Here is a 25404-nt window from a genome sequence, read left to right as displayed (position 1 = left end):
AATTCTCCTTCATCTCTTCTTTATGGTGGCCATGCATTCCTCTGAACCCAAACCAGTCTATACCTTACATTCCCAATGCGCAGTGGCCCAGGCCAGGGCTCTTCCAATCAGAAGAGAAATATTGAAGGCCATCTTTCCACACTCCAAAGGGAACCAGGATGGCTGGAGTTCAAACGTGAATGAGCATTGCTTGAGGAAACAATGACAAGAACCTGGGTCACCGACAAATCTCTCTGGTGTTGGAAGATGTCACAGAACAACCAACAGGCTCTCCTGAGCAACCCTGGTTTCTTCCTTGCAAAAGATGATGACGGCTACCTGGAGGTCATGAATTTCCAGGACTTGTCTGGAAATCCTTGCACTGTGGCTGGCCACAGCAGACAAAAGATTCTGAAATTCCACTGGGTCCAGGTTGGCTTAATTATAATATGACAAGAGTCATTGACAAAGATGAATTGGACCCAAATGCAGGGATATCCAAAGCAAGGTTCAAGACACAATATTACCGTGGATCTGACCTCAAAACAAACACTGAATGATCACAAGCTGGCTTACCAGTGAGCAACAAACCACAGTTCAGGTGATCCTTAAATACTCAATTCTTACCGCTCAATATATGATTACCAATCAGCAGGACCATACTAAACCCTTAAAGGAGCAGCGCCAGCTAGCCATACTCCAGGGAGTTTGAATATCTAAATCCCAGAAACTGTCTCGTAACAGTTAACGGGGTTATATTACGGACCATCCAGCAGTCCTAGTGATTTAGAGGAACAAATTTGTAAAGAGATCGTGAGAGCCCTGTTGGCAGCTGATAGAGTGACATCGTTTCAGATTGCTCCTACCCTGTTTACTTAATTGTCTCCTAACAGTCTTTTTTTTTGAAACCTTATTATAATACTTTAATACTGCTCTACTATGGCTGGGAAAAGAACTAAAGCTTCTGCAAAAGAAAGGGAAACAGAAGATGAATCCCCAGTCACTTTGGATTCAATCAGTGACTTCCTTAAACGGCAAAAATCGGAATTTTCTGAGGAGTTTCAACGAGTTAACAGCAAATTGGATACAATTCAATAAACTTTATCTGAGCATGAGAACCGAATTCAGGAAAATACTGCAAAGCTGGTGACACTTGAAGAGGACGTTGACGATACAATTAAACTCTGCAAGGAGTTATCTTTATCCAATATAAAATTATGGAAAGGATTCTCAGTCTAGAAAATAGAACCAGGAGAAATATCTTGCTAATTCTGGGTCTTGAAGAATCAATTGAAGGCACTGACCCTACAAAGTTCTTTGCAAACTTTCTGAAACAGCTATCCCCTGCTTTATTTACTTCTGAGCCGAAGCTCAATCGAGCATATCGCTCACCGACTTCGTAGCCATTGTTTTCGGCAGCCAGACCCAGCTCGGTCATTCTAAGTTTTCATGAATTTCGTATTAAGGATCTTTTAATTCACCATACCCATCGACAAGGAATGATCGATTTCCAAAGTTACAAGGACAGATTTGTGGAAGATTATTCGCCTGAAGTTATAGCTGATTGCATGAAATATAAAGAACTTATATTGGAATTCTACAATAAAGCATATAAACCATCCCTTTGGTTTCCCGCCTGTCTGAGTATTGTTTTGAAGAACAGTTTGTGAAAAAGAATAAAGTCGGTTGAAGGAGCAAAAGAGTTTCTGAAGGATGAAGTCTAAAACTGTTACATTTCTTATTTGATCAATTTTTTCTTCTGTTAATATGTATTTGAAATAAGGTTTCAATAAGCTTACGTTTTGGCTGTTCATATATTGTCTTTTGTATTCTTTTGATACCTTTTTATTATATCCCTTTTTGAGGCTTTATTTTAATAAAGCTTTCTTTGAATTTGTTCAAACTCATCCTTTTATATTTTCGAATACTGAGTTATTTTTCTTTTTATGTTGTGTCTTCATAGAGACATAATGACCTTGTAGGACCGGAGTTTTTGTCAACAGGGTTTTTTGGGGAGGGAACCTAGTTCTTAGCTCACTGACTGCCCGTTGGTCGGCTTTCTCGCTTTGGGTGGGTGAGGGGGTAGGGCCTATTTCTCTCTGGGAGCTGTGTTGGGTTGATTATACGATTGCCTGTTTGATTACTTTACCTTATGGTTTGCTTTCTAGTTTTAATAACTTATGGCCGGATCTTTTAATTACATGTTGATTGGTATTTAAAATGGTTCGAAATATTAACTTATTTAGTTTGAATGTGAAAGGGCTGAATCACCCCATTAAGCGGAACAAAGTGTTTGCTTATATTAAAAAATTAAAAGCACCCATTATTTTCTTTCAAGAAACGCACATACGCAGTTGTGATAGCTTACGTTTTTTTACTCGGTGGAAGAGTATGCAATTCCATTCTTTGTTTAATGCAAAATCACGTGGAGTTTCGATTTTTGTAGATAATACAGTTTCCTTTGTTCAGCATAAAGTTGTTTCGGACCATAATGATCGATTTGTTATTGTATCAGGGAGTTTAGACAGTAAATTGATTGTTTTTGTTAATGTATATGCCCCCAACGTAGACGATCCAGGATTTTTTGAACGTCTATTTTCATTTTTGCCAGATTTGTGTACTTACTCTCTTGTGATGGGAGGAGATTTTAACTGCTGGTTAGATCCAGTATTAGATCACCCATCTGTCAAACCAGCCACACTTAATAAATCAGCTTTGTTTATCCAATCCTTTCTAACTAAATGTGATATAGTTGATCTTTGGCGTTTTCTGCATCTGACGGACAGGGAGTATTCTTTTTTCTCTCATGTTCATCATTCTTATACCAGGATTGTTTTTTTATTGACAGGCAAATGATTCCATTGGTTAAATCGATCAAATATAAAGAGATTTCTATTTCTGACCACTCTCCTGTACTTCTATCTTTAAATCTTCCTGGTCCTATCCCTATGAGTAGATCTTGGTGATTTAATTTAACTCTGTTATCCAATGAGGACTTTTTAAAATTTATGGAGAATCAAATTACTCCTTTTTTGAAGAAAATACGTTGGAAGAGACGTCTAGTTTTATTATATGGGATACTTTTAAAGCATACATCTGGGTCAAATTATTTCTTATACTGCAAACATCATTAAAAAAGTTAACAAAGAGAGAAACAAACTAGCTAATCAGTTAAAACAACTGAACCATAAATATGCTTCAGCACCTGATCCTGAAACATATGACAGACGTATTGAAACTAAAACTAAATATGATCTTCTTTTAACGTATCCAATTGAAAGCCAACTTTTAAAAGATAGAAGTCAATTTTATATTCACGGAGATAAAACTGGCAAGCTACTGGCTAATCAATTGAAACTATTTATAAATGCCAAGCGGCAAATTAAAAAAAATACGTAAAATTAATGGGGACATGACAACTGATCACCTTGAAATTAATGACACTTTTAGGGAATTTTATTCTAAATTGTATAGTTCTGACTCTGTTAATGATAATATTGCAATGAATAATTTTTAGATCAATTAAATATTCCTAATCTTTCGATAGATGATCGTAGGCAATTGGATCAACCCATTTCCCAGGAGGAAATTGCTCAGGCTATTCAAGAATTGCATTCTGGGAAATCCCCAGGACCCGATAGAATCTCTGGAGACTTTTATAAGGCTTTTCCCTCCTTGCTTATACCACACTTATGTTCTACCCTTACAGATTCCTTTATGGTAGGAAGATTACTGCAGTCTTTTTATGAAGCTTCCATTTCTTTGTATAGACCTATCTTTTTACTCAATTTTGATACTAACATTTTATCTAAATTGTAGGCTCGCAGACTTGAAAATATCACATCTTCTATAGTTTCAAATGATCAGACAGAGTTTATTAAAAATCGATGTACCTATTTTATTATACGGCATTTGTTAAATGTTATGCACTCTCCATCTAAGGAAATATCGGAATGTGTGATATTGGAGGACCGCCCCTGTCTGCTAATGGAGTAGCAGTATTTTTCTGCTGCTCTTAGTTTTCTTTCTTTCCCCCTAGTTTAAGCTTTGAATTTAAAATTTTTACTTGTTGATTCATGAGGGTGATCTATATGTCCATGTCTACAAGAAGTGGGAAGAATTTACTTGAACCTAGTGATAAAGGTAATGGGAAAGGAAAGGTGCAAAAGGAAAGATCTGATGAAATGCCATCGTGGGCTGAAGATATCGTTCGGACATTGAATTCAATTAAGGATCAGAATGGATCAATTAAAGACCAACTGGAAAAGAATAGTAATGAAATGAAGTCATTTCTGGGAAAACTTAAAGACCTGGAAACTCAAGTTATTTCACATGAAGAGGAATTGAAGATAACTAAGCAAAAGCTGTCTGAAGCTACAACTCCTTTGGAAAGATATCAAAATAAGATTATAGACTTGGAAACTAGGTCTCGACGAAGAAATATAAGAATTGTTGGGCTGCAGGAAGGAGCTGAAGATGCAGATCTAACGGCTTACTTTGGTAAGCTTTTCCACACTTTATTTCCTGCCATTCTATCAAAGCTGCCTGCTATAGAAAGGGCACACAGGGCGTTTATCTCGAAATTGAAGGACTCTAGTAAACCAAGATCTGTTCTGGTTTGCTTTCATCACTTTAAAATTAAGGATCAAATAATACGACAGGCAAGAAAACAGAGAGTTTTTAGATTTTTGGAATCTGAGCTCCGCTTCTATGAAGATTATCCAAGAGAGATAATGGAACAAAGATCAAAATTTGCCCTGGTAATGAAACAAGCATATGATAAGAATCTTTTTCCGTCTTTGAGGTATCCGACAAAACTTAAAATTTTTCCTCCTAATTCTCCTCCTCGTACTTTTTTTGATCCAAAAGCTGCACTGGATTTTGTTCAGGCTTTGCCTGCCGCTGTCACCGACACCACTGTTGAATGATCCATTTGAAAAGCTGTTTGGCTATTTCTATATTATTCGCATTTTGGAAAGAAGATTTATGAAGGTCACTTATATATTTCATCGACAGTCTAATTAAAGAACACGGAGACTTGTTTTTTATTGCGTATTATTGGTTTTCCTTTGGAAAGATTTAGGGTTTAAGTGTCTCTGCTCAAATGATCTCTGGACATTTTATGACTGAGGGAAGAAGATAAGGCGATTTGTTTCTTTAATTTAATACTTTGTAGCTAATTGGTAGTTTTTCCTACTAACAGGGCTTTTTATATATTTTTCTGTTCTATTATAACATTTTATAACTGAATTTAAAGCTTTTTTAGGGAATTAATATTAAACTTAAACATGGCGCTGGTTTTTCTCTCTAAGAGATAACATTATTTTGGTTCTTTCTTGTTTGTCAGTCGATGGACTGTAAATACCTTTTTTTCCTGAGAATTTATTGTCTTCCTCACAAGGTCACTCTACTTTTTTACTAACTGGGGGGAGGGAAAGAAAACACAGACAGAACAGTCAGCAGCTTTGAATTCTATCGTAGATCACTTGCCTTTTTCGGGTTTCCGGGTGTGGGTGGGTGGGTTTAGAGTTAGATTTTCCCATTGGGTGGTTCCGGAGCAAGCGTGTTTTCTATTTGGTTGTATTCTTCATCGCCGCCATCTTTGATCATGCTGCATTGGTATGTGCTTTGTGCATGTATAAAGTAGAATGAAATTACAGTATGCTGTTCAAACGGATTAATATAATAAGTTGGTATGTACGTGGTTGGAATCATCCTTTTAAACGAAAGAAGACTTTTAAAATTATTAACCGATTCCAACCAGATATAATTTTTGCTCAAGAGACACATATCAGGGCAGGAGATCAAAATAGATTTTTTAGATGGTGGAATGGTTTGCAATTCCACTCCACTTCTCAGAGTAAAACAAAAGGCGTGCCTATTTTCATTAAACCTAATATATTTATTCAAGAGGATATTGAATCAGATTCTAATGGTAGATTCGTAATTGTTAAAGGAACAATCTGTAATAGAAAAGTTGTTTTGGTTAATTTGTATGGTCCTAACTTAGATGATCCTTCTTTTTTTAAAAAGGTATTCACTTTATTGCCTGACTTAAATGAATATATGCTCATAATGGGTGGGGATTTTAATTGTTGTTTAAATCCTATGATTGATAAGAGCTCAACCAATCAGCGACTTCCAAATCGATCTGCGTCATTTATTAATTCCTTTTTTATATTTTCTTTTCTTGCTGGCGGTTTGATGTTTATTTTTAGAAGCATTTTGTATGACACATGACTCCGGGGTTGTACACCTAATGGGTTCTTTTTTTTTTCTCACTTTCCTGCTTAGTAGGTTTTTTTTGTTATCACAAAATTTTGTTTTCAATCTTTAAGATGATGGGTTTTTTTGAGGCATTGTAAGTGTTGTTACTTTGATGTACTCATGTTATTTTTCCTATATATATATATGTACAATAAAAAGATTTGAAAAGAAAGGAATGTGTGATATCTTTGGATGCGGAGAAGGCTTTTGACAGAGTTGAATGGAATTATCTATTTACATCCTTAGAAAAATTTAATTTTGGACCTAATTTTATTCATTGGATTACATTTACTTTATTTATCTCCCTCCGCTCGGGTTCTTACTAATTTTCAGAATTCTAAACCCTTTAAACTCCAACGTGGAACTAGACAAGGTTGCCCTCTGAGCCCTCTGCTTTTTGATTTGGTATTAGAACCCTTAGCAATTGCTTGTCAAGAGTCTAAAGAGATTACTGGTACTTTAAGGAGAGGTTCTATTCATAAAGTGTCACTCTATGCTGATGACTTATTGTTTTTTGTATCTAATGTTACAACCTCCTTACCATTTGTGTTCCATTTACTGACTAATTTTAGTCAATTCTCCTGATATAATTTGAATTTACATAAGAGTGTTGAAAGGCATGGACAGAGTGGATGTGGCAAAGTTGTTTCCCATGATGGGGGAGTCTAGTACGAGAGGGCATGACTTAAGGATTGAAGGGCGCCTATTCAGAACAGAAATGCGAAGAAATTTTTTTAGTCAGAGGGTGGTGAATCTATGGAATTTGTTGCCACGGGCAGCAGTGGAGGCCAAGTCATTGGGTGTATTTAAGGCAGAGATTGATAGGTATCTGAGCAGCCAGGGCATCAAAGGTTATGGTGAGAAGGCGGGGGAGTGGGACTAAATGGGAGAATGGATCAGCTCATGATAAAATGGCGGAGCAGACTCGATGGGCCTAATGGCTGACTTCTGCTCCTTTGTCTTATGGTCTTATGGTCTAAGAGTGAACTGTTTCCTTTAAACAATTTAATACCAATTGATATTAACCTTCCTATTAAAATTTTAAGAAAACCATTTACGTATTTAGGAGTAACAATTACTAAGAATTATAAAGATTTATTTCAGGAAAATTTTTTAAGTTTAATGAATTATGTTTAAAAAAGCACTTTCTAATTGGTTGCCTCTCTCTTTATCACTGATTGGCTGAATTAATTCTATTAAAATGAATATCTTACCTAGATTGCCCTCTATAGGTTTCTTTGGAAGTCAACTCTGTTATGAAATTTTCCATTATTTCTTTACTCAAATCCTCACTTCCTTTATCTTTAAGTAAACTAACTGACAATGTGGTGGTCAAACATACTTTGAGTATCTGGTTACAGTTTAGAAAACATTTTGGTTTATTGAGATTCTCCTTTTCAAGTCCCATCTTTTCTAATTGTTTTTTTAAACCATCTTCAATTGACTTATCTTTTAAAGAATGGGATAGATTGGGTATTAAACGATTTCAGGATTTGTCTGATGGAGGGAATCTCTCTTCTTTTATGCAACTCTCAATGAAATTTAACCTTTTGAATACTCACTTTTTCCGATACTTACAGATTAGAGATTTTTTAAGATCTCAATTACATACATTTCCTACAAGTCCAGATAAGAATATAATAGATACAATTTTTAATCTGAAACCCTTTGATAATGGTTCAATATCTTACATTTATGGTCTACTGTTGGACTGGGAAAGGCCTCTTTAGATAAAATTAAAGGAGATTGGGAAAAGGATTTACATAGAAAAATGGAAAATAGATTCAGGAGTCGGCCATTCAACCCTTGCAGCCTGCACCGCCATTCAGTATGATCATGGCTGGTCATCCAACTCAGAACCCTGTACCTGCCTCCTCTCCATACCCCCTGATCCCTTTAGCCACAAAGGCCATATCTAACTCCCTCTTAAATATAGCCAATGAACTAGCCTCAACTGTTTCCTGTGGCAGAGAATTCCACAGATTCACCACTCTCTGTGTGAAGAAGTTTTTCCTCATCTCGGTCCTAAAAGGCTTCCCCTTTATCCTCAAACTGTGACCCCTCGCTCTGGACTTCCCCAACATCGGGAACAATCTTCTTGCATCTAGCCTGTCCAATCCCTTTAGAATTTTATACGTTTCAATCAGATCCCCCCTCAATCTTCTAAATTTCAGAGAGTACAAGCCTAGTCGACCCAGTCTTTCATCATATGAAAGACCTGCCATCCCAGGAACCAATCTGGTGAACCTTTACAGATTTTTATATCTGAAGAGAGCTGGAAGATTATTTTAAAATTGATTAATTCTTCATCATTATGTGTTCGTCATTCTTTATTGCAATTCAAAGTGGTATAGAGAGTTCACTTGTCTAAAGGCAAGCTCTCTCCTTTCCACGCAGATATTTCCCCTTACTGTGATAGATGTACTAATGGAGTGGCCACACTAATTCATATGTTTTGGACATGTCCGAGCCTTGAAAAATTTTGGAAAGATGTATTTCAAAGCTTTTCTGTACTTTTCAATGTCAGTTTTAAGCCCAATCCTTTGACCGCCATGTTTGGTATTGTTGAGGATAGTGCTACAAAATTGAAGCCATCTAATTTGCGGGTATTGGCCTTTATGTCTCTTACGGCCAGGAGTAGCCGTTCCGCCTACTCATGTTCAATGGCTATCTGATGTTATGTTGTACCTTGATCTAGAGAAGATTTGTTGTTCGATTTTTGATTCTAAACATGATTTTCTAATGTCATGGGGACCCTTTCTGAATTATTTTCATAATCTTTGAACTGTTAATAAAGTATGGACCTGAGCCATTATTATGATAATATCATATGGTAAAGTATTTTTCTTTTTTCTTCCCTTTCTTTTTTTTTACCAACCAGCTCATTTTGGTAGTGAGGGTAGATTTGTTTTAATAAAATACAATTATTTTATTTCATTTCTATATTCAATCTTTTTTTCTACATGATTGATTTGGAATATGGGATACTGTGATAATATTACTGTGATTTAAATGTAATGTAATTCTAATTATTTACTTGTATCCTTATGAATTTTGTATTTGTATTCATGAAATGTATATAATATCAATAAAAATATTGAAAGAGGAGAGATCACAGAATATTGCAAGAAAAATAAGGTTGTTATAGTAGGTAGTTTTAACTTTCCACATATTGACTGGGAATCTGATACTGTAAAAGGACTAGATAGGATAAAGTTTGTCAAATGTGTCCAAGAAAGTTTCCTTCGTCAGTACGTAGAAGTCCCAACAAGAGAGCATACGATTCTGGATCTACTATTAGGGAACGAAACAGGACAGATGACAGAAGTTTGTGTTGGGGAACATTTTGCATCCAGTGACCACAGTTTCAAAGTAAATGTGCAAAAAGACAGGTCTAGTCTGTTGGTTGAGATTGGAAATTGGAGAAAGGCCAATTTTGATGGTATCAGAAAATATCTGGCAAGTGTGGATTGCAAAAGGCTATTTTCTGAGAAAGGTGTACATGGTAAATGGAAGGCCTTCCACGAAATTTTTAGAGTACTAAGTTCGTATGTGCCTGCCAGAATAAAAGGTAAAGATAACAATTGTAGGGAACCTTGGTTATAAACAGATATTGAGGCCCCAGTTAAGAAAAAAAAGAAGGTGCATAGCAGGTATGGGCAGGTAGGAACAAATAAGGTGCTTATAGAGTACAAGAAATGCAAGAGAACACTTAAGAAAGAAATTAGGATGGCTAAAAGAAGGCAAGAAGTTGCCTTGCTGCACACACAAAATTCTGGAAGAACTCAGCAGGCCAGGCAGCAACTATGGAAAAGAGTACAGTTGACATTTTGAGCCAAGACCCTGAGTTCCTCCAGCATTTTGTGTGTGTTTCCCTTGTTTGTGATAAGAAGTTGCCTTAGCAGCCAAGGTGAAGGAGAATCCTCAGGGATTCTACAGGTATGTGTTATGATTTCGTAACGTACCAGCAGCAAGGGGTGACAAATTGAGTCAGGTTTTAATATTAAAACCACTGTATTTACTTACATCTACTCAAAAATATAGAAAATTAAATAAACTACTTTCTTAAACAGAAGTTAACAGTATCTATAGCTCTCTTACAGTCAAACTTAGAACCCGTTCTTAACCAATCTTACTCAAGCACAGTCTTAGAGTGGCAGTTCAGAGAGTCCCAGTAATTCACAAAATAGGTGAGAGGAGAGATGTGGATTAACAGTGCAACGACGAGGCGATCACGACGAATTCCAAAGATTCCACAGCTAGTGAACAAAGAAACGGTTACGAAAGATCCCAGCCGAGGAATACTGTCCATGAAGGGCAATTTCACAAAGTGACTGTCACTTTATTCACACCCATGGATCGTACGAAGGACAGTCACATCTCCACAATGCACCATGTACCGCTGATTAACCCAATCCTTTGGGTATGGGCAAGCATTAGACTTTACCCTTCTCAATCGTGAGCTGTTCCTTGATAGCTCAAAGTCTGCAGTCCTCACACCCTCTCTCTTTCCTTTGACTTCTCTCTCAGCACTATGTCCACATTTCTTTTATACTGTCGGCATACATCATATGATAATGCTCACAGAAACAAAACTGTGGACTCCCAGTAAAACGAAACTGGGGACACATGATGCCCACATTAAATGAACCTATGGACTCCCAGGAAAACGAAACTGTGGACACATAACACCTCCCCCTAGAAGAGAAAATTTTGATCTGTAAGAGTAAAATTTAACAACAATCTACAATATGTGAAACAATACATACACGGTTATCATACAGCACACTACAAACTAATACAACATATTGCAGGAACATATTTTAAATTCCACTCCATTATTAAAATTACATTGCAAGTTTAACATCTAGAAAGACAATCAGCAATTACATTATCTTTGCCTTTAATGTGAGTTATCAGGAGATCATACTCTTGCAAAATCAAACTCCAATTCAGCAACCTTCTATTTCTGTTTTTCAACTTACTCAAGAACACCAATAGATTATGATCTGTTTAAACAACAAGTGGTTTCTGAGCTGTGCAAACATACACATCAAAATTCTGCAATGCCAAAATAAGTGATAATAATTCCTTCTCTATAGTGGAATAATTTCTTTGATGCTCATTGAATTTCTTCGAAAAGTAAGCCACAGGATGGTCAACATCATCATAATCATCCTTTGAAGTAACATTGCTCCTGCAGCCTCATCACTGGCATCCACAGCCATGGAGAATGGCTTGGCAAAATCAGGTGACCTGAGCACAGGTTGGTGACATAAGATAGCTTTCAATTTATCAAATGCCTCCTGACGAGGTTCTGTCCAAACAAACTTTTCATCCATTCTTCAGGAGGTTAGTCAATGGGAGAACAATATCAGCAAAGTTCTTTCAGAACTTGCGATAATATCCGGCCATTCCCAGAAATCTTCTAAGAGCCCTTTTCCCAGTTGGAATGGGAACATCAGAAATTGCCTGAACAGGAGCCAACCTGCCTTGACCTACAACATAACCAAGATAGGTCACAGTGGCATGGCCAAATTCACTCTTAGCTGGGTTAATTGTACGGTTGGCTTTTGAGAGCCTTTCAAACAGCTGTTCCACTGCAGAGATATGGGCTTCCCAGATGTCATTCCCCATGACTAAATCATCAATATAGGCATCTGTGTGCTCTAACCCTTGAATTACAGAATTAATCATTCTCTAGAATGTTCCCAGAGCATTTTTCATTCCAAATGGCAGGACATTGTATTCATACAACCCAGAAGGCTTCACAAAGGCAGAAATTTCCCTACCTCTATCCGTTAATGGAACACACCAATATCCTTTGAAAAGATCAATCTTTGTAAGAAACTTAGCTTTTCCAACCTTGTCTACACAATCATCCACTCTAGGGATTGGATAAGCATCATTTTTTGTAACAACATTCACCTTTCGGTAATCAGTGCAGAATCTGATACTACCATCTGGTTTAGGTACCCTGGCACAAGATGAACTCCAATCTGAAGTAGAACGTCTAATAATATCATTTTCTAACAAATACTCAATTTCTTGCTCAGCAAGTTTACATTTTTCAATATTTATACGATATGGATGTTATTTTATAGGTTTTTTGTTACTCACATCTACATCATGTAAGGCCACTGTGGTTCTTTTTGGGATATCACAAAATAAATCCTTAGATTTCATAATTAACTGCTTCATCTGCTGCCACTGCTGTGGCTATAAATGAGCCAGTTTCACATCAATATTTTCCAAAATAGTCAAATTTGTCAATCTTGCTGAAATAATGTTCGGTTTAAAATAAACCTCAGATGGATCAGCTAATAAATTTCCAGAGAGCTCACATCCATCTTTGTTTACAGCAACCGCCACAGCTGCAGTTTGTTTTTCATGATACAGCTTAAGCATATTTATGTGACAAAGCTGGGTTGGTCTTCGTCTATCTGTTGTTTTGACTACATAGTGCACATTATCAACTTTAGCCACAATTTCATAGGGACCATGAAACTTAGCTTGTAGAGGGTTTGTTTGTATAGGAAACAAAACAAGCACTTTATCTCCCGGCTTGAATGACCTCATTCTGGCTTGTTTATCATACCAAGTTTTCATTCTTTCCAGGGCTGATTTTAAACTTTTCTTTGCTAGGTTGCAAGCCCTTTGCAATTTGTCCTTGAACTTCAAAACATAATCTAGCAAATTAACATGCGTCATTGTTAACCCACTGTTCCTTTAACAATGCCAAAGGTCCTCAGACCTGGTGACCAAACACAAGTTCAAAGGGACTAAAGCCTAGGGACTCTTGTACTGACTCTCTGACTGTAAATAAAAGCAAATGATCTCTCTCATCCCAATCTTTCTCATTTTCAATACAGAATGTTCTAATCATGGTTTTGAGGGTAGAATGGAATCTCTCTAAGGCCCCTTGGGATCCTGGATGGTACGCAGACAACATAATCTGTTTGGCTCCCAGTTTGTAAACTACCTGCTGGAATAATCGTGACATAAAATTACTCCCCTGATCAGACTGAATTTCTTTAGGCAAACCAAATAAAGTAAAAAACTTTACGAGAGCCTTCGACACAGTTTTGGCTTTTATATTTCTGAGAGGTATTGCCTCTGGAGATCTAGATGCTGTATACATGATAGTTAGCAAATACTGATGACCAGCATTAGTCTTTGGCAATGGGCCAACACAATTCACAATAACTTTAGAAAAGGGTTCAACAAATGCAGGAATAGACTGCAGTGGAGCCACTGGGGTGACCTGATTAGGTTTACCCACAACCTGACAAGTGTGACAAGTCCTGCAAAATGTTGCAACATCTATCCTCAACCTAGGCCAGAAGAATTGTTTTGAAACTTTGTTCACAGTTTTATTCACACCTAGATGGCCACCCAAGGGTTTACTATGGGCCAAAGTTAAAATCTCATTCCTATAGGCTTTAGGAACTACAACCTGGTGAACAATTGCCCATTCCTCACTTTCAGGAATATCAGGTGGTCTCCACTTCCTCATTAACATTCCATCTTTGAAATAATACCCTACTGTCACTTATCAATCTCCTCACCTGAGAGAGCTTTTTCTCTTAAAGCTTCAATCTCAGGGTCTCTGCTCTGTTCTGCTATAAACTCCTTCCTAGACAGAGATAAATCTTTATTATCCAATTTAATACCTGGATCCTGGTGAAACAATGAAGACAGAAAAGTCCCTGACAAGTCATCAAAATCTGATTCCCTATTTGGGCTATCATGAGTAGCCAAATCATGCTGCACAGGACCATCTGCATCGGCAAGTTTCTTGGCCCTAGCTCGAGTTACTGCACACGAGGGATAAATGTTAGAATCCATCTTTGAATCATCATTGATTGGCTTAGTTGTCAGCTGCACTGCAGGAACAACTTTACCACCTGCTAGATCATTCCCTGACAACAAAGAAACACCTTCCACTGGTAAACTGGCTCGTAGTCCTATTTTAACAAGTCTTGAAACTAACTCTGACTTCAAAATTACCTTGTGCAGAGGTACAGGAACAACGTCGCACCCAATACTTTGAATAAGATTTACCTCACCAATGGCAGTTTCATCACCAAACTTTAGAACACTGTCTAACATAAGTGACTGAGAAGCCCCAGTATCTTGAAGAATTCTCACTGGTACCAAGGTTGACCCTTCCTTTACTGAAACAAACCCATCTGACATAAGATGAAGGAATTCTTTCCTAACCTGACCAGACATCTTAGCCTTTGGCAGAGCTTCATCAGAATGTGCAGAACCCCGTGGGATCACAGGAGTTTCAACCTTTTGAACACAGGCATCTGGAACTGCCTCTTTTCCTTGTTCTTTTTCAGAAGGAAACAGTTAGCCATAACATGATCAGGTTTCCTACAATAGTGACAACTGGGACCAGAGGGCTTCTTCTTTAATTGTTTCCCTTCACCCTTACCTTCATCACTAGACCCAGATTTGATTTCTGGTTTACCCTGACTATCCATGCTACTCTTTTGGAAGGTCTTACTCAGGGTAAACTTAACCTTGTGGGTTAAAGCAAACTCATCTGTTAAGTTAGCAGACTCTTGCACAGTGGCGGCATCCTTTTCGTCTAAATATGCCTTTATATCATTATGGACGCACCTTTTAAATTCTTCAATTAAAATTAACTCTTTCAGTTTCTCAAAATTACCATCCACATTTTTTGATGTGCACCATCTTTCAAAACACACAAATTTCTCATAAGCAAATTCCACATAAGTCTGGTTCACAGATTTCTTCAAATTCCTAAACCTTGGCCTATAGACTTCTGGAACCAGTTCATAGGCTTTAAGCACAGCCTGTTTCACAATCTCATACTTAGCTGCATCTTCAGTTGATAGGGCAGAATAAGCCTGTTGAGCCTTACCTTTAAATACACTCTGTAACAAGAGAGGCCAGCTTCCTTCCGGCCACTTTAGGCTCTGAGCCCCTTTCTCAAAATGCTGAAAGTATTTATCAACCTCAGTTTCATCAAATGGAGGGACCAATTTAACTTCCCGACTGGCAACAAACTTATCACCAGAGTCAAACGCTAGACCCCTTTGCTGCAACTTCTCTATCTTCTCGAACTCAAACCACCTTTGTCTTTCTGCTTCTTCCCTCTGTTTGTCTGCTTCCTCAGCCTCAAGCTGTTTTTATTGTAACTCAAACTCGAGCTGTTGCTGTCTTCGCCTATCCTCAGCCTCCATCTTTAGTTTTTCCAACTTGTACTGGAGCTCAAGATCACTGGGTTTACTTTCAGGAAACCTTTCTAACACCCCCTCTTCAAACCTCCTCAAAGAAATATAATGCTTAGCTATTATCTTCTGAATCTGTACCTTTTTCATATCCTGTTTTACCACAGTAAGTCCCAGCCCCTTAGCAATGGCCAACAAATCGTCCTTTCTGGCATCCCCTAATGCCTTAGAGTCTGGCAATGCCAGAAATGCCCCAATATCCATTGCTGCTGGTTTCCCCACACAAGCAAATCAAAGGGGTAGTAGCCAATGAGATTGATAATCAATCAATCAATAAGCTCCAATTTTGTTCACTTCACGGACGAGCCCCCAATTTTGTAACGTAACACACCGGCAACAAGAGATGACAAATTGAGTCAGGTTTTAATACTAAAACCACTATATTTATTTACATCTACTCAAAAATATAGAAAATTAAATAAACTACTCTTAAACAGAAGTTAACAGTGTTATGCATCTATAGCTTCCTTACAGTCAAACTTAGAACCCATTCTTAACAAATCTTACTCAAGCACAGTCTTAAAGTGGCAGTTCAGAGAGTCCCAGTAGTTCACGAAATAGGTGAGAGGAGAGACTTGTGGATTCACAGTGCAGCGACGAGGCGATCACGACGAATTCCAAAGATTCTACAGCTAGCGAACGAAGGAATGATTATCGAAGATCCCAGCTGAGGAATACTATTCCAAAGGCCACGAAGAGCGATTTCACAAAGTGACTGTCACTTTATTCATACCCATGGATCGTACGAAGGACAGACATGTCTCCACAATGCACAGTGTGTTGCTGATTAACCCAATCCTTTGAGTATGGGTAAACATTAGACTTTACCCTTCTCAATTGTGAGCTGTTCCCTGATAGCTCAAAGTCTGCAACTTCACTCTCTCTCTCTCTTTCCTTCAACTCCTCTCTCAGCACTATGTCCACATTTCTTCCATACCATCGGCATATGTCATAAGGTAACACTAATAGAAACGAAACTGTGGACTCCCAGTAAAACAAAACTGGAGACACGTGACACCCACATTAAACGAAACTATGGACTCCCAGGAAAACAAAACTGTGGACACGTAACATATGTTAAAAGCAAAAGGATTGCAAGGGGCAAAACTGGTCCTCTGGAAGACCAGAATGGTAATCCATGTGCAGATCCAAAACACATGGGAGATGCAGTCTTTGCACCTGTATTAATTCAGGAGATGGATACAAAGTCTATAAAATTGAGGCAAAGTGGCATCAACTTCATGGACCCCATAGAGATTACAGGAGGAGGTGTTTGCTGTCCTGAGGCAAATCTGGGAGGACAAGTCCCCAGGCCGGACAATGTGTTCCCTTGGAAAGTGTAAAAATTGCTGAGGCCCTAGCAGAGAGATTTAAAACATCCTTAGCGACAGGAGAGGTTGCAGAGGATTGGAGGATAGCCAATGTTGTTCTGCTGTTTAAAAAAGGCTCTAAACAGAAACCAGGATATTATAGACCAGTGAGTCTGACAATCAGTTGTGGGAAAGTTATTGGAAGGTATTCTAAGGGGCTGGATCTGTAAATATTTGGATAGACATGGACTGGTTAATAATGGTCAGTATGGTAGGTCATGTCAAACCAATCTCTTAGAGCTTTTCGAGGAAGTTACCAGGAAATTGGATGAAGGCAAGTCAGTGAATTTTGTCTATGTGGACTTTAGTAAGGCATTTGACAAGGTCCCACAAGGGAGGCAGGTCAAGAAGGTTCAGTCGCTTGCCATTCAGGATGAGGTAGTAAATTGGATTAGACATTGGCTTTGTGGGAGAAGCCAATAGTGGTTGTAGATGGTTGCCTCTCTGACTGGAGGCCGTGATTAGTAGTGTTGGGTCCTTTGTTGTTTGTCATCTATATCAATGATCTGGATAATCATGTGGTTAACTGGATCAGCAAATTTGCAGATGACACCAAGATTGGGGGTGTAGTGGACAGCAAGGGAGATTAACATGACTTGCAGCAGGATCTGGACCAGCTGGAAAAATAGGCTAAAAAATGGCAGATGGAATTTAATGCAGACAGTCGTGAGGTTTTGCACATATGATAGGACCAGCCAGGGTAGGTCGAACACAGGGAGAGGTAGGACACTGAGGTAGAACAAAGGGATCTGGGAATACAGGTACATAATTCATTGAAAGTGTTGTCACAGATAGCTGGCGTCGTAAAGAAAGCTTTTGGCACACTGGCCTTCATAAATCAATGCGTTGAATAGTGAAGATGGGATGTTATGTTGAAGTTGAATAAGACTTCAATGAGGCCTAATTTGGAGCATTGTGTGCAGTTTTGATCACCTACCTACAGAAAAGATGTAAGTAAGGCTGAAAAAGTACAGAGAAAATTTACAAGGATGTTGCTGGGTTTGGAAGACCTGAGTTATAAGGAAAGGTTGAATAGGTTAGGACTGTATCCCTTTGAACGTAAAAGATTGAGAGGAGATTTGGTAGTGGTATACAAAACTATGAGGGGTACAGGTAGGGTAAATGCAACCAGACTTTTTCTACTGAGTAACACACACAAAATGCTGGAGGAACTCAGCAGGCCAGGCAGCGTCTATGGAAAAGAGTAAACAGTAGATATTTCATGCCAAGACACTTCCAGTCCTGATGAAGGATCTCAGTCCAAAACATCGACTGTTTACTCTTTTCCATAGATGCTGACTGGCCTGCTGAGTTCCTCCAGCACTTTGTGTGTGATGCTTAGACTTCCAGCTTTGGCAGATTTTCTCATCTTTTTCCACTGAGGTTGGGTGGGACTACAACCAGAGGTCATGGGTTAAGGGTGAAGGGTGAGAAGTTTAAGGAGGACATGAAGGGAAACGCTTTCACTCAGATGGTCGTGAGAGTGTGGAAAGAGTTGCCAGCGTAAGTGGTAGACACGAGCTCAATTTCAACATTAAAGAGAAGTTTGGATAGGTACGTGGATTGTAGGGATATGTAGGGCCTTAGTTCCAGTGCAGGTCAATGGGATCAGGCAGTTTAAATGGTTTTGGCATGGACTAGATGGGCCGAAGGGCCTGTTTCTGTGCTGTACTGCTCTATGGCTCTATGTTTTTCATTTTTATGGATGGAAGTAGTAAATATTCCTTTCACACTGAGCTGTTTTCCTGGTACCATGCACACTTTTATGCTTGGCTTTCATGTAATGCCTGTTTTCTTCACCAGTTTTGTGAACAGACATTCTGGGATGGCTGTGACATCTGCCCAAGTGTCCATTTTGAATGGCACTGTCTCACTTTGCAACTGAACCTTAGTACACCAGCCTTGTCTATTTGACAATAGACAATAGACAATAGGTGCAGAAGTAGACCATTCAGCCCTTTGAGCCTGCACCGCCATTCTGAGATCATGGCTGATCATCTACTATCAATACCCGGTTCCTGCCTTGTCCCCATAACCCTTGATTCCCCTATCCATAAGATACCTATCTAGCTCCTTCTTGAAAGCATCCAGAGAATTGGCCTTCACTGTCTTCTGAGGCAGCGCGTTCCACACCTCCACAACTCTTTGGGAGAAGAAGTTCCTCCTCAACTCTGTCCTAAATGACCTACCCCTTATTCTTAAACTATGCCCTCTGGTACTGGACTCTCCCAGCATCTGGAACATATTTCCTGCCTCTATCTTGTCCAATCCCTTAATAATCTTATATGTCTCAATCAGATCCCCCCTCAATCTCCTTAATTCCAGTGTGTACAAGCCCAGTCTCTCTAACCTCTCTGCGTAAGACAGTCCGGACATCCCAGGAATTAACCTAGTGAACCTACGCTGCACCTCCTCCATAGCCAGGATGTCCTTCCTTAACCCTGGAGACCAAAACTGCACACAATACTCCAGGTGTGGTCTCACCAGGGCCCTGTACAAATGCAAAAGGATTTCCTTGCTCTTGTACTCAATTCCCTTTGTAATAAAGGCCAACATTCCATTAGCCTTCTTCACTGCCTGCTGCACTTGCTCATTCACCTTCAGAGACTGATGAACAAGTACTCCTAGATCTCTTTGTATTTCTCCCTTACCTAACTCCACACCATTCAGATAATAATCTGCCTTCCTGTTCTTGCTCCCAAAGTGAATAACCTCACACTTATTCACATTAAACGCCATCTGCCAAGTTTCTGCCCACTCACCCAGCCTATCCAAGTCACCTTGAATTCTCCTAACATCCTCATCACATGTCACACTGCCACCCAGCTTAGTATCATCAGCAAACTTGCTGATGTTATTCACAATGCCTTCCTCTAAATCATTGACGTAAATCATAAACAGCTGTGATCCCAACATCGAGCCCTGTGGCACCCCACTAGTCACCACCTGCCATTCCGAGAAACACCCATTCACTGCTACCCTTTGCTTTCTATCTGCCAACCAGTTTTCTATCCATGTCAATATCCTCCCCCCAATGCCATGAGGTCTGATTTTACCCACCAATCTCCTATGTGGTACCTTATCAAATGCCTTCTGAAAGTCAAGGTACTTTTGAATTTAGAGCCCCAAGGAAAGCTCTGTATTTGTCAGAATCATGGTCTTCATTGATCTCCTGAAGAACTGTTTTTGAACTTGTATAATGGCCAACTCTATTGTATTAATGGCATTCACTTCTTTTGTTGGACAGAGCCCTCTGACATGCATGAAGGCTTGCAGGATCTCCTGTGGTTAGATATTTTACATGCTCTTTGTTTCTCTTGTGTGTTTTGTTTGAACTGAATTCTACTGTCACTGTCACCTCTTTCTGCAGTCTTTCTGACTACACCTTGTTTCTACCCTTCTCTTTCTACAGCTTCTAGCTTTACCTCAGCATCATTCTTGTGCATGAGTTCTGTCTGTTGCTGCTGAACATTCTCACTCTGCCTGAACATTGTAAGGTCTGACTGACTGGCGTGAGATTTGCCTGCAACTGAAGCCTCTTTGAAAATTTGGCATTTAGTAGCCTGACAATCCTGTCTCTAGCAGCGGACCAATCAATTTGCACAGAGAGAGAGAGCTTCGCACAGGTCAGGAAGAAGAGTTTAAAAAAGGAGCATTTCACAGGGCTCGGCGCATTAGCGGCAGACCAATTGATTCGCAGAGAGAGAGATCTTTGCACAGGTCAAGGAGAAGAGTTTAAAAAAGGAGCATTTCACAGGGCTCGGCGCATTAGCAGCGGACCAATGATTCGCGATTCATTAGCAGGAGCAAATAAAAGTAAAGCAGTGTCAAAGCAGAGCGGCCATTGTGTGAGTGGACCAGTGTAGGAGTGGAAACTTCAGGCTTTGGCTCAAGAGGCTTCAGTGGAGAGGCACAGGTAAGTAGCAGGCAAGGCTTTTGTAGTGGTTGAATAAAAAGTCACTAAATTACAGCTAATTAAATAAAGTAGGGATGATGCAGGATCAGGTGATGCACCACAGCTGCATGATGTGGGATCTGGTGGATCCCATTGTAGTTCCTGGTGACCATATCTGCAGCAAGTATTGTCTGCTCGAGAAACTCAGGCTCAAAGTTGATGACCTGGAATCTGAGTTTCAAACACTGCACACATCAAGGAGGGGGAGAGTTACCCGGATTCTCTGTTTCAGGAGGTAGTCACACCCATTAGATTAGCTGCCTCAAATTCGGTCTGTGTTCAGGCACAAGAGGGTGTGACTGTGAGTGAGGCAGATAATGGAATCCAAGAGACAGTGTTGGAGGAGTCTCAGCCATTCAGCTTGTCCAACAGGTCTGAGATTCTTGTTCCTTGTGTGGATGAGAGTTGAGGCTGTAGGAAGGATGAGCACCTAACTGTGGCACTGTAGTTCAGGGAGCCATTCAAGAGGGTGAAGAGAAGAGGAATGTAGCAGTAATTGGGATAGCATTGTCAGGGAAATAGACAGAGTTCTGTGCAGGGATAGAGCCTCCTAAAGACTGCGTTGCCTGCCTGGTGCCTGGGTTTGGGAGTTTGCAGTGGGAGGGGAAAGATCCAGTTGTCGTGGTCTATGTGGGTACCAAGGACATTGGTAGTCCAAGGAAAGGGGTTCTGCTAAGGAAATTTGAGCAGCTAGGGACTAAATTAAAAAGCAGAACTAAAAAAGGTGGCAATCTCTAGATTACTACCTGAGCCACATGCAAATTGGCGTAGGGTCAAGAAGATTAGAGAGTTAAATGTGTGGCTCACGGACTGGTATAGGAGAAGTGCGTTTGAATTCATGGGAAATTGGCACCAGTATTGGGGAAGGAGGGAGCTGTACCAATGGGACGGGCTCCACCTGAACCTTGATGGGACCTGGATCCCAGTGAATCGTATAACTAGGGCTGTGCTTAGGGCTATAAACTAAAAAGTAGGGGGGTGGGTTCAACAGATTGGAGAAGTATAGATAAAGTAAAAGAGAAAAGTGTGGATAAAGATAAAGAAAAAGCAAAAGGTAAAAAAGAGAAAGTAAGAGTGGAGTGAAGAAAAGTCAAGTGCAAAGGAGTAAAATATTACAAGATTTTAAAAGCAGAATATGTGTAAGTGCACCTTATCTGAACACCTGTAGTATTTGAAATAAGGTCACTGAACTTGTGACACAAATCAGTACAACAGGGTATGATTTAGTGGCCATTACAGAAATGTGGTTGCAGGGTGGAAAGGATTGGGAATTAAATATACAAGGATATCAGGTAATACAGAGGGATAGGCAGGAAGGTAAGGGAGGTGGGGTAGCGCTCTTAATTAAAGATGAGATCAGGGCAACAGTGAGGGATGATACAAGACCTAAGGAATGGAAGGCTGAATCCATCTGGATAGAGATTAGGAATAGTTAAGGGGAAAAAAATCTCTGGTGGGAGTTGTCTATCAGCCACCGAATAATAACATTACAGTGGCATGGGCAATGAACAACCTGAGGCATTTAAGAAGGAAAAATGGTTATCGTGGGGGACTTTAACTTGCACATAGATTGGGCAAGGCAGTCTTTAGGAGGACTTCATAGAATGTATTAATGATGGCTTTCTTGAACAGCATGTTACTGAACCTACATGGGAATGTGTTATTTACCTGTGCAATGACACAGGTAAAATTAGTGATCTTGTAGTTAGGGGTCCTCTTGAAAAGAGTGATCACAGTATGATAGACTTTCTCATACAAATGGAGGGTGCAATAGTTCAATCTAAAACCAGTGTATTATGACTGAACAATGGAAACTACAAAGGGATGAGGGAGGATTTGGTTGGTGTAGACTGGAAACACAGGCTATATAGTGGGAAGGTTGAGGAACAGTGGAAGACTTTCAAAGAGATTTTTCAGGGTGCTCAATAAAAGCATATTCCAGTTAAAAGCAAGGACAGTAAGGGTGGGGAGAGCCAGCCTTGGATAACTGAAGAAATAAAAGAAGGCATCAAACTAAAAGCTCGTGCGTACAAAGTCACCAAGAGTAGTATGAAACTGGAAGATTGAGAAAGTTTTAAAAAGCAACAAAGAACCACTAAGGGAGCAATAAAGAAAGGGAAGGTAGATTATGAAAACAAACCAGCGCAAAATATAAAAATGGATAGTAAAAGTTTTTGAAATTATATAAAGCAGAAAAGGGTGGCTAAAGTGAACGTAGATCCCTAGGAGAATGAGAATGGGGAATTGATATTGGGTAATGAGGAAATGGCAGAGGCTTTGAATGCCTATTTTGTGTCGGTCTTCATGGTGGAGGACACGTCTAACATACCAAAGAGAGATGTTATGGATATGATGAGAGGTGAGGACCTCAATACAATAGCTATCACTAAAGAGGTAGTGCTGAGCAAACTTGTGGGCCTGAAGATAGATAAGTCCCCTGGTCCTGATGGAATGCATCCCAGGGTACTGAAAGAAATGGCAGTAGTTATAGTAGAGGCATTGGTAATAATTTACTAAAATTTTCTGGACTCTGGGCAGGTCCCGGTGGATTGGAAGACAGCGAATGCCATGCCACTGTTCAAAAAAGGATGTAGGCAAAATACAGGTAACTATAGGCCAGTTAGTTTAACTTCTGTAGTTAGGAAAATGCTTGAAGCTATCATTAAGGAAGAAATAGCAAGGCATCTGGAAAGAAATGGATCCATCAGGCAGTTGCAGCAAAGGCAGGTCCTGCTTAACCAACTTACTGGAGTTCTTTGAGGATATAATGAGCGCAGTGGATAGATGGGAACAGATGGATATTATTTACTTGGATTTCCAGAAGGCGTTCGATAAGGTGCCACATAAAAGACTTATCCATAAGATAAAGATGCATAGAGTTGAATGCATAGGATTAGTTAACTAATAGAAAGTAGAGAATTGGGATACATGGGTGTTACTCTGGTTGGAAATCAGTGGCGAGCGGTATGCCATAGGGGTTGGTGCTGGGCCTGCAACTATTCACGATATACATTAACGATCTGGAACAGGGGACCGAGTGTAGTGTTTCTAAGTTTGCTGATAATACTAAATTGAGTGGAAAAGCAAACTGTGCAGAAAATATGGAGAGTCTGCAGAGGGATATAGATGGGTTAAGTGTGTGGGCATGGGTGTGGTAGGTGGAGTACAATGTTGGCAAATGCAAGGTCATCCACTTTGGAAGGAAAAATGGAAGAGCTGATTATTATTAAAATGATAAAAAAAATTGCAGCACGCTGCTATGCAGAGGAAAATAACAATCACTTGTGCATGAATCACAGAAGATTGGTTTGGAGGTACAGCAGGCTATCAAGAAGGCAAATGGGATGTTGGCCTTCATTGCTAGAGGGATTGAATTTAAGGGCAGGGTGGTTATGCTGCAACCGTACAGGATACTGGTGAGGCCGCACCTGGAGTACTGTGTGCAGTTCTGGTCTCCTTACTTGAAGGAGGATATACTGGCTTTGGAGGCTGTGCAGAGGAGGTTTACCAGGTTGATTCCAGAGATGAGGGGTTAGACTATGAGGAGAGTTTGAGTCACCTGGGACTGTACTCATTGGAATTCAGAAAAATGAGAGGAAATCTTAGAGAAACATATAAAATTATAAAATAAGATAGAGGCAGGAAAGTTGTTTCCACTAGTAGATGAGACTAAAACTAGAGGACATAGTCTCAAGATTCAGGGAAGTAGATTTAGCATGGAGATGAGGAAGAACTGCTTTTCCCAGAGGATGGTGAATCTGTGGATTTCTCTGCCCAATGAAGCAGTGGAGGATACCTCAATAAATATATTTCAGACAAGGTTGGATAGATTTTTGCATAGTAGGAGAATCAAGGGTTTGGGGGAAAGGCAGGTAGGTGGACATGAGTCCATGACTCGATCAGCCATGATCTTATTGAATGGTGGAGCAGGCTCAATGGGCCTGATGGCCCACTCCTGCTCCTACTTCTTCAGTTCTCGAATGAGCTCATCTCTCAGATTTCCATATGCACAGTTATCTGACAGGGCTTACAATGCTGTGATGAAGTCATTTACACTTTCATCTGGCTACTGTTTCGCTTTCCTGTGAAAGATTCTTTGAATTTGTCCTGCACTATTTTGAACTCCTTTTTCTGAGCAACTGTCAGTTCTAATCCACCCATGATGTCATCTGCTTTGCCCCCCCCATGCAGTATATCTGTGTGCTTAAATAATTATTTTATTTATTTGGACTACAGAAGTCTTCTTTCCTTTCCCCGAGAGTTTGACTAACTTCTCCGACTTCTCAGCTGTGTCTCTCTGTGCTTCCCCAAGCTGGTGGCCCACAGATTGTATCCACTTTGGGTGCAGCTTGAAAGCATTGCCAAGCAACCCTGGCCAGTTCTCTGCTCAGTTAGCAAACGAGCATAGGCAATTTAGTCTGATAGGACTTTAGATATTTTTCTTTTTCTTTTTCAATATTTTTATTGATTTCTTACATAAAAGAATACAGAGTACAGTAAGATATATAATACATATCGATTACAATATATTGGAATCACAAATATAGTTTCATACCCCATATCCGTA

General features: G+C 39.6%; 1 protein-coding gene across 1 annotated transcript in view; it reads left to right on the top strand.

Moving 5' to 3' along the window:
• The first annotated feature begins 246 nt into the window (after nt 1–246).
• The window catches only part of LOC140188270 (low-density lipoprotein receptor-like), a 134317-nt gene continuing 109159 nt past the window's right edge, over nt 247–25404 (top strand). The window contains exon 1 of the mRNA XM_072244363.1: nt 247–411. Coding sequence (XP_072100464.1) covers nt 247–411 — 165 coding nt within the window. The remainder of the gene's footprint in view (nt 412–25404) is intronic.

This window comes from Mobula birostris, chromosome 26, assembly GCF_030028105.1.
Source record: "Mobula birostris isolate sMobBir1 chromosome 26, sMobBir1.hap1, whole genome shotgun sequence".
NCBI lineage: Eukaryota > Metazoa > Chordata > Chondrichthyes > Myliobatiformes > Myliobatidae > Mobula > Mobula birostris.
Note: the sequence above shows the minus strand (reverse complement) of the source record. Positions and strands in the feature narration are given on the sequence as shown.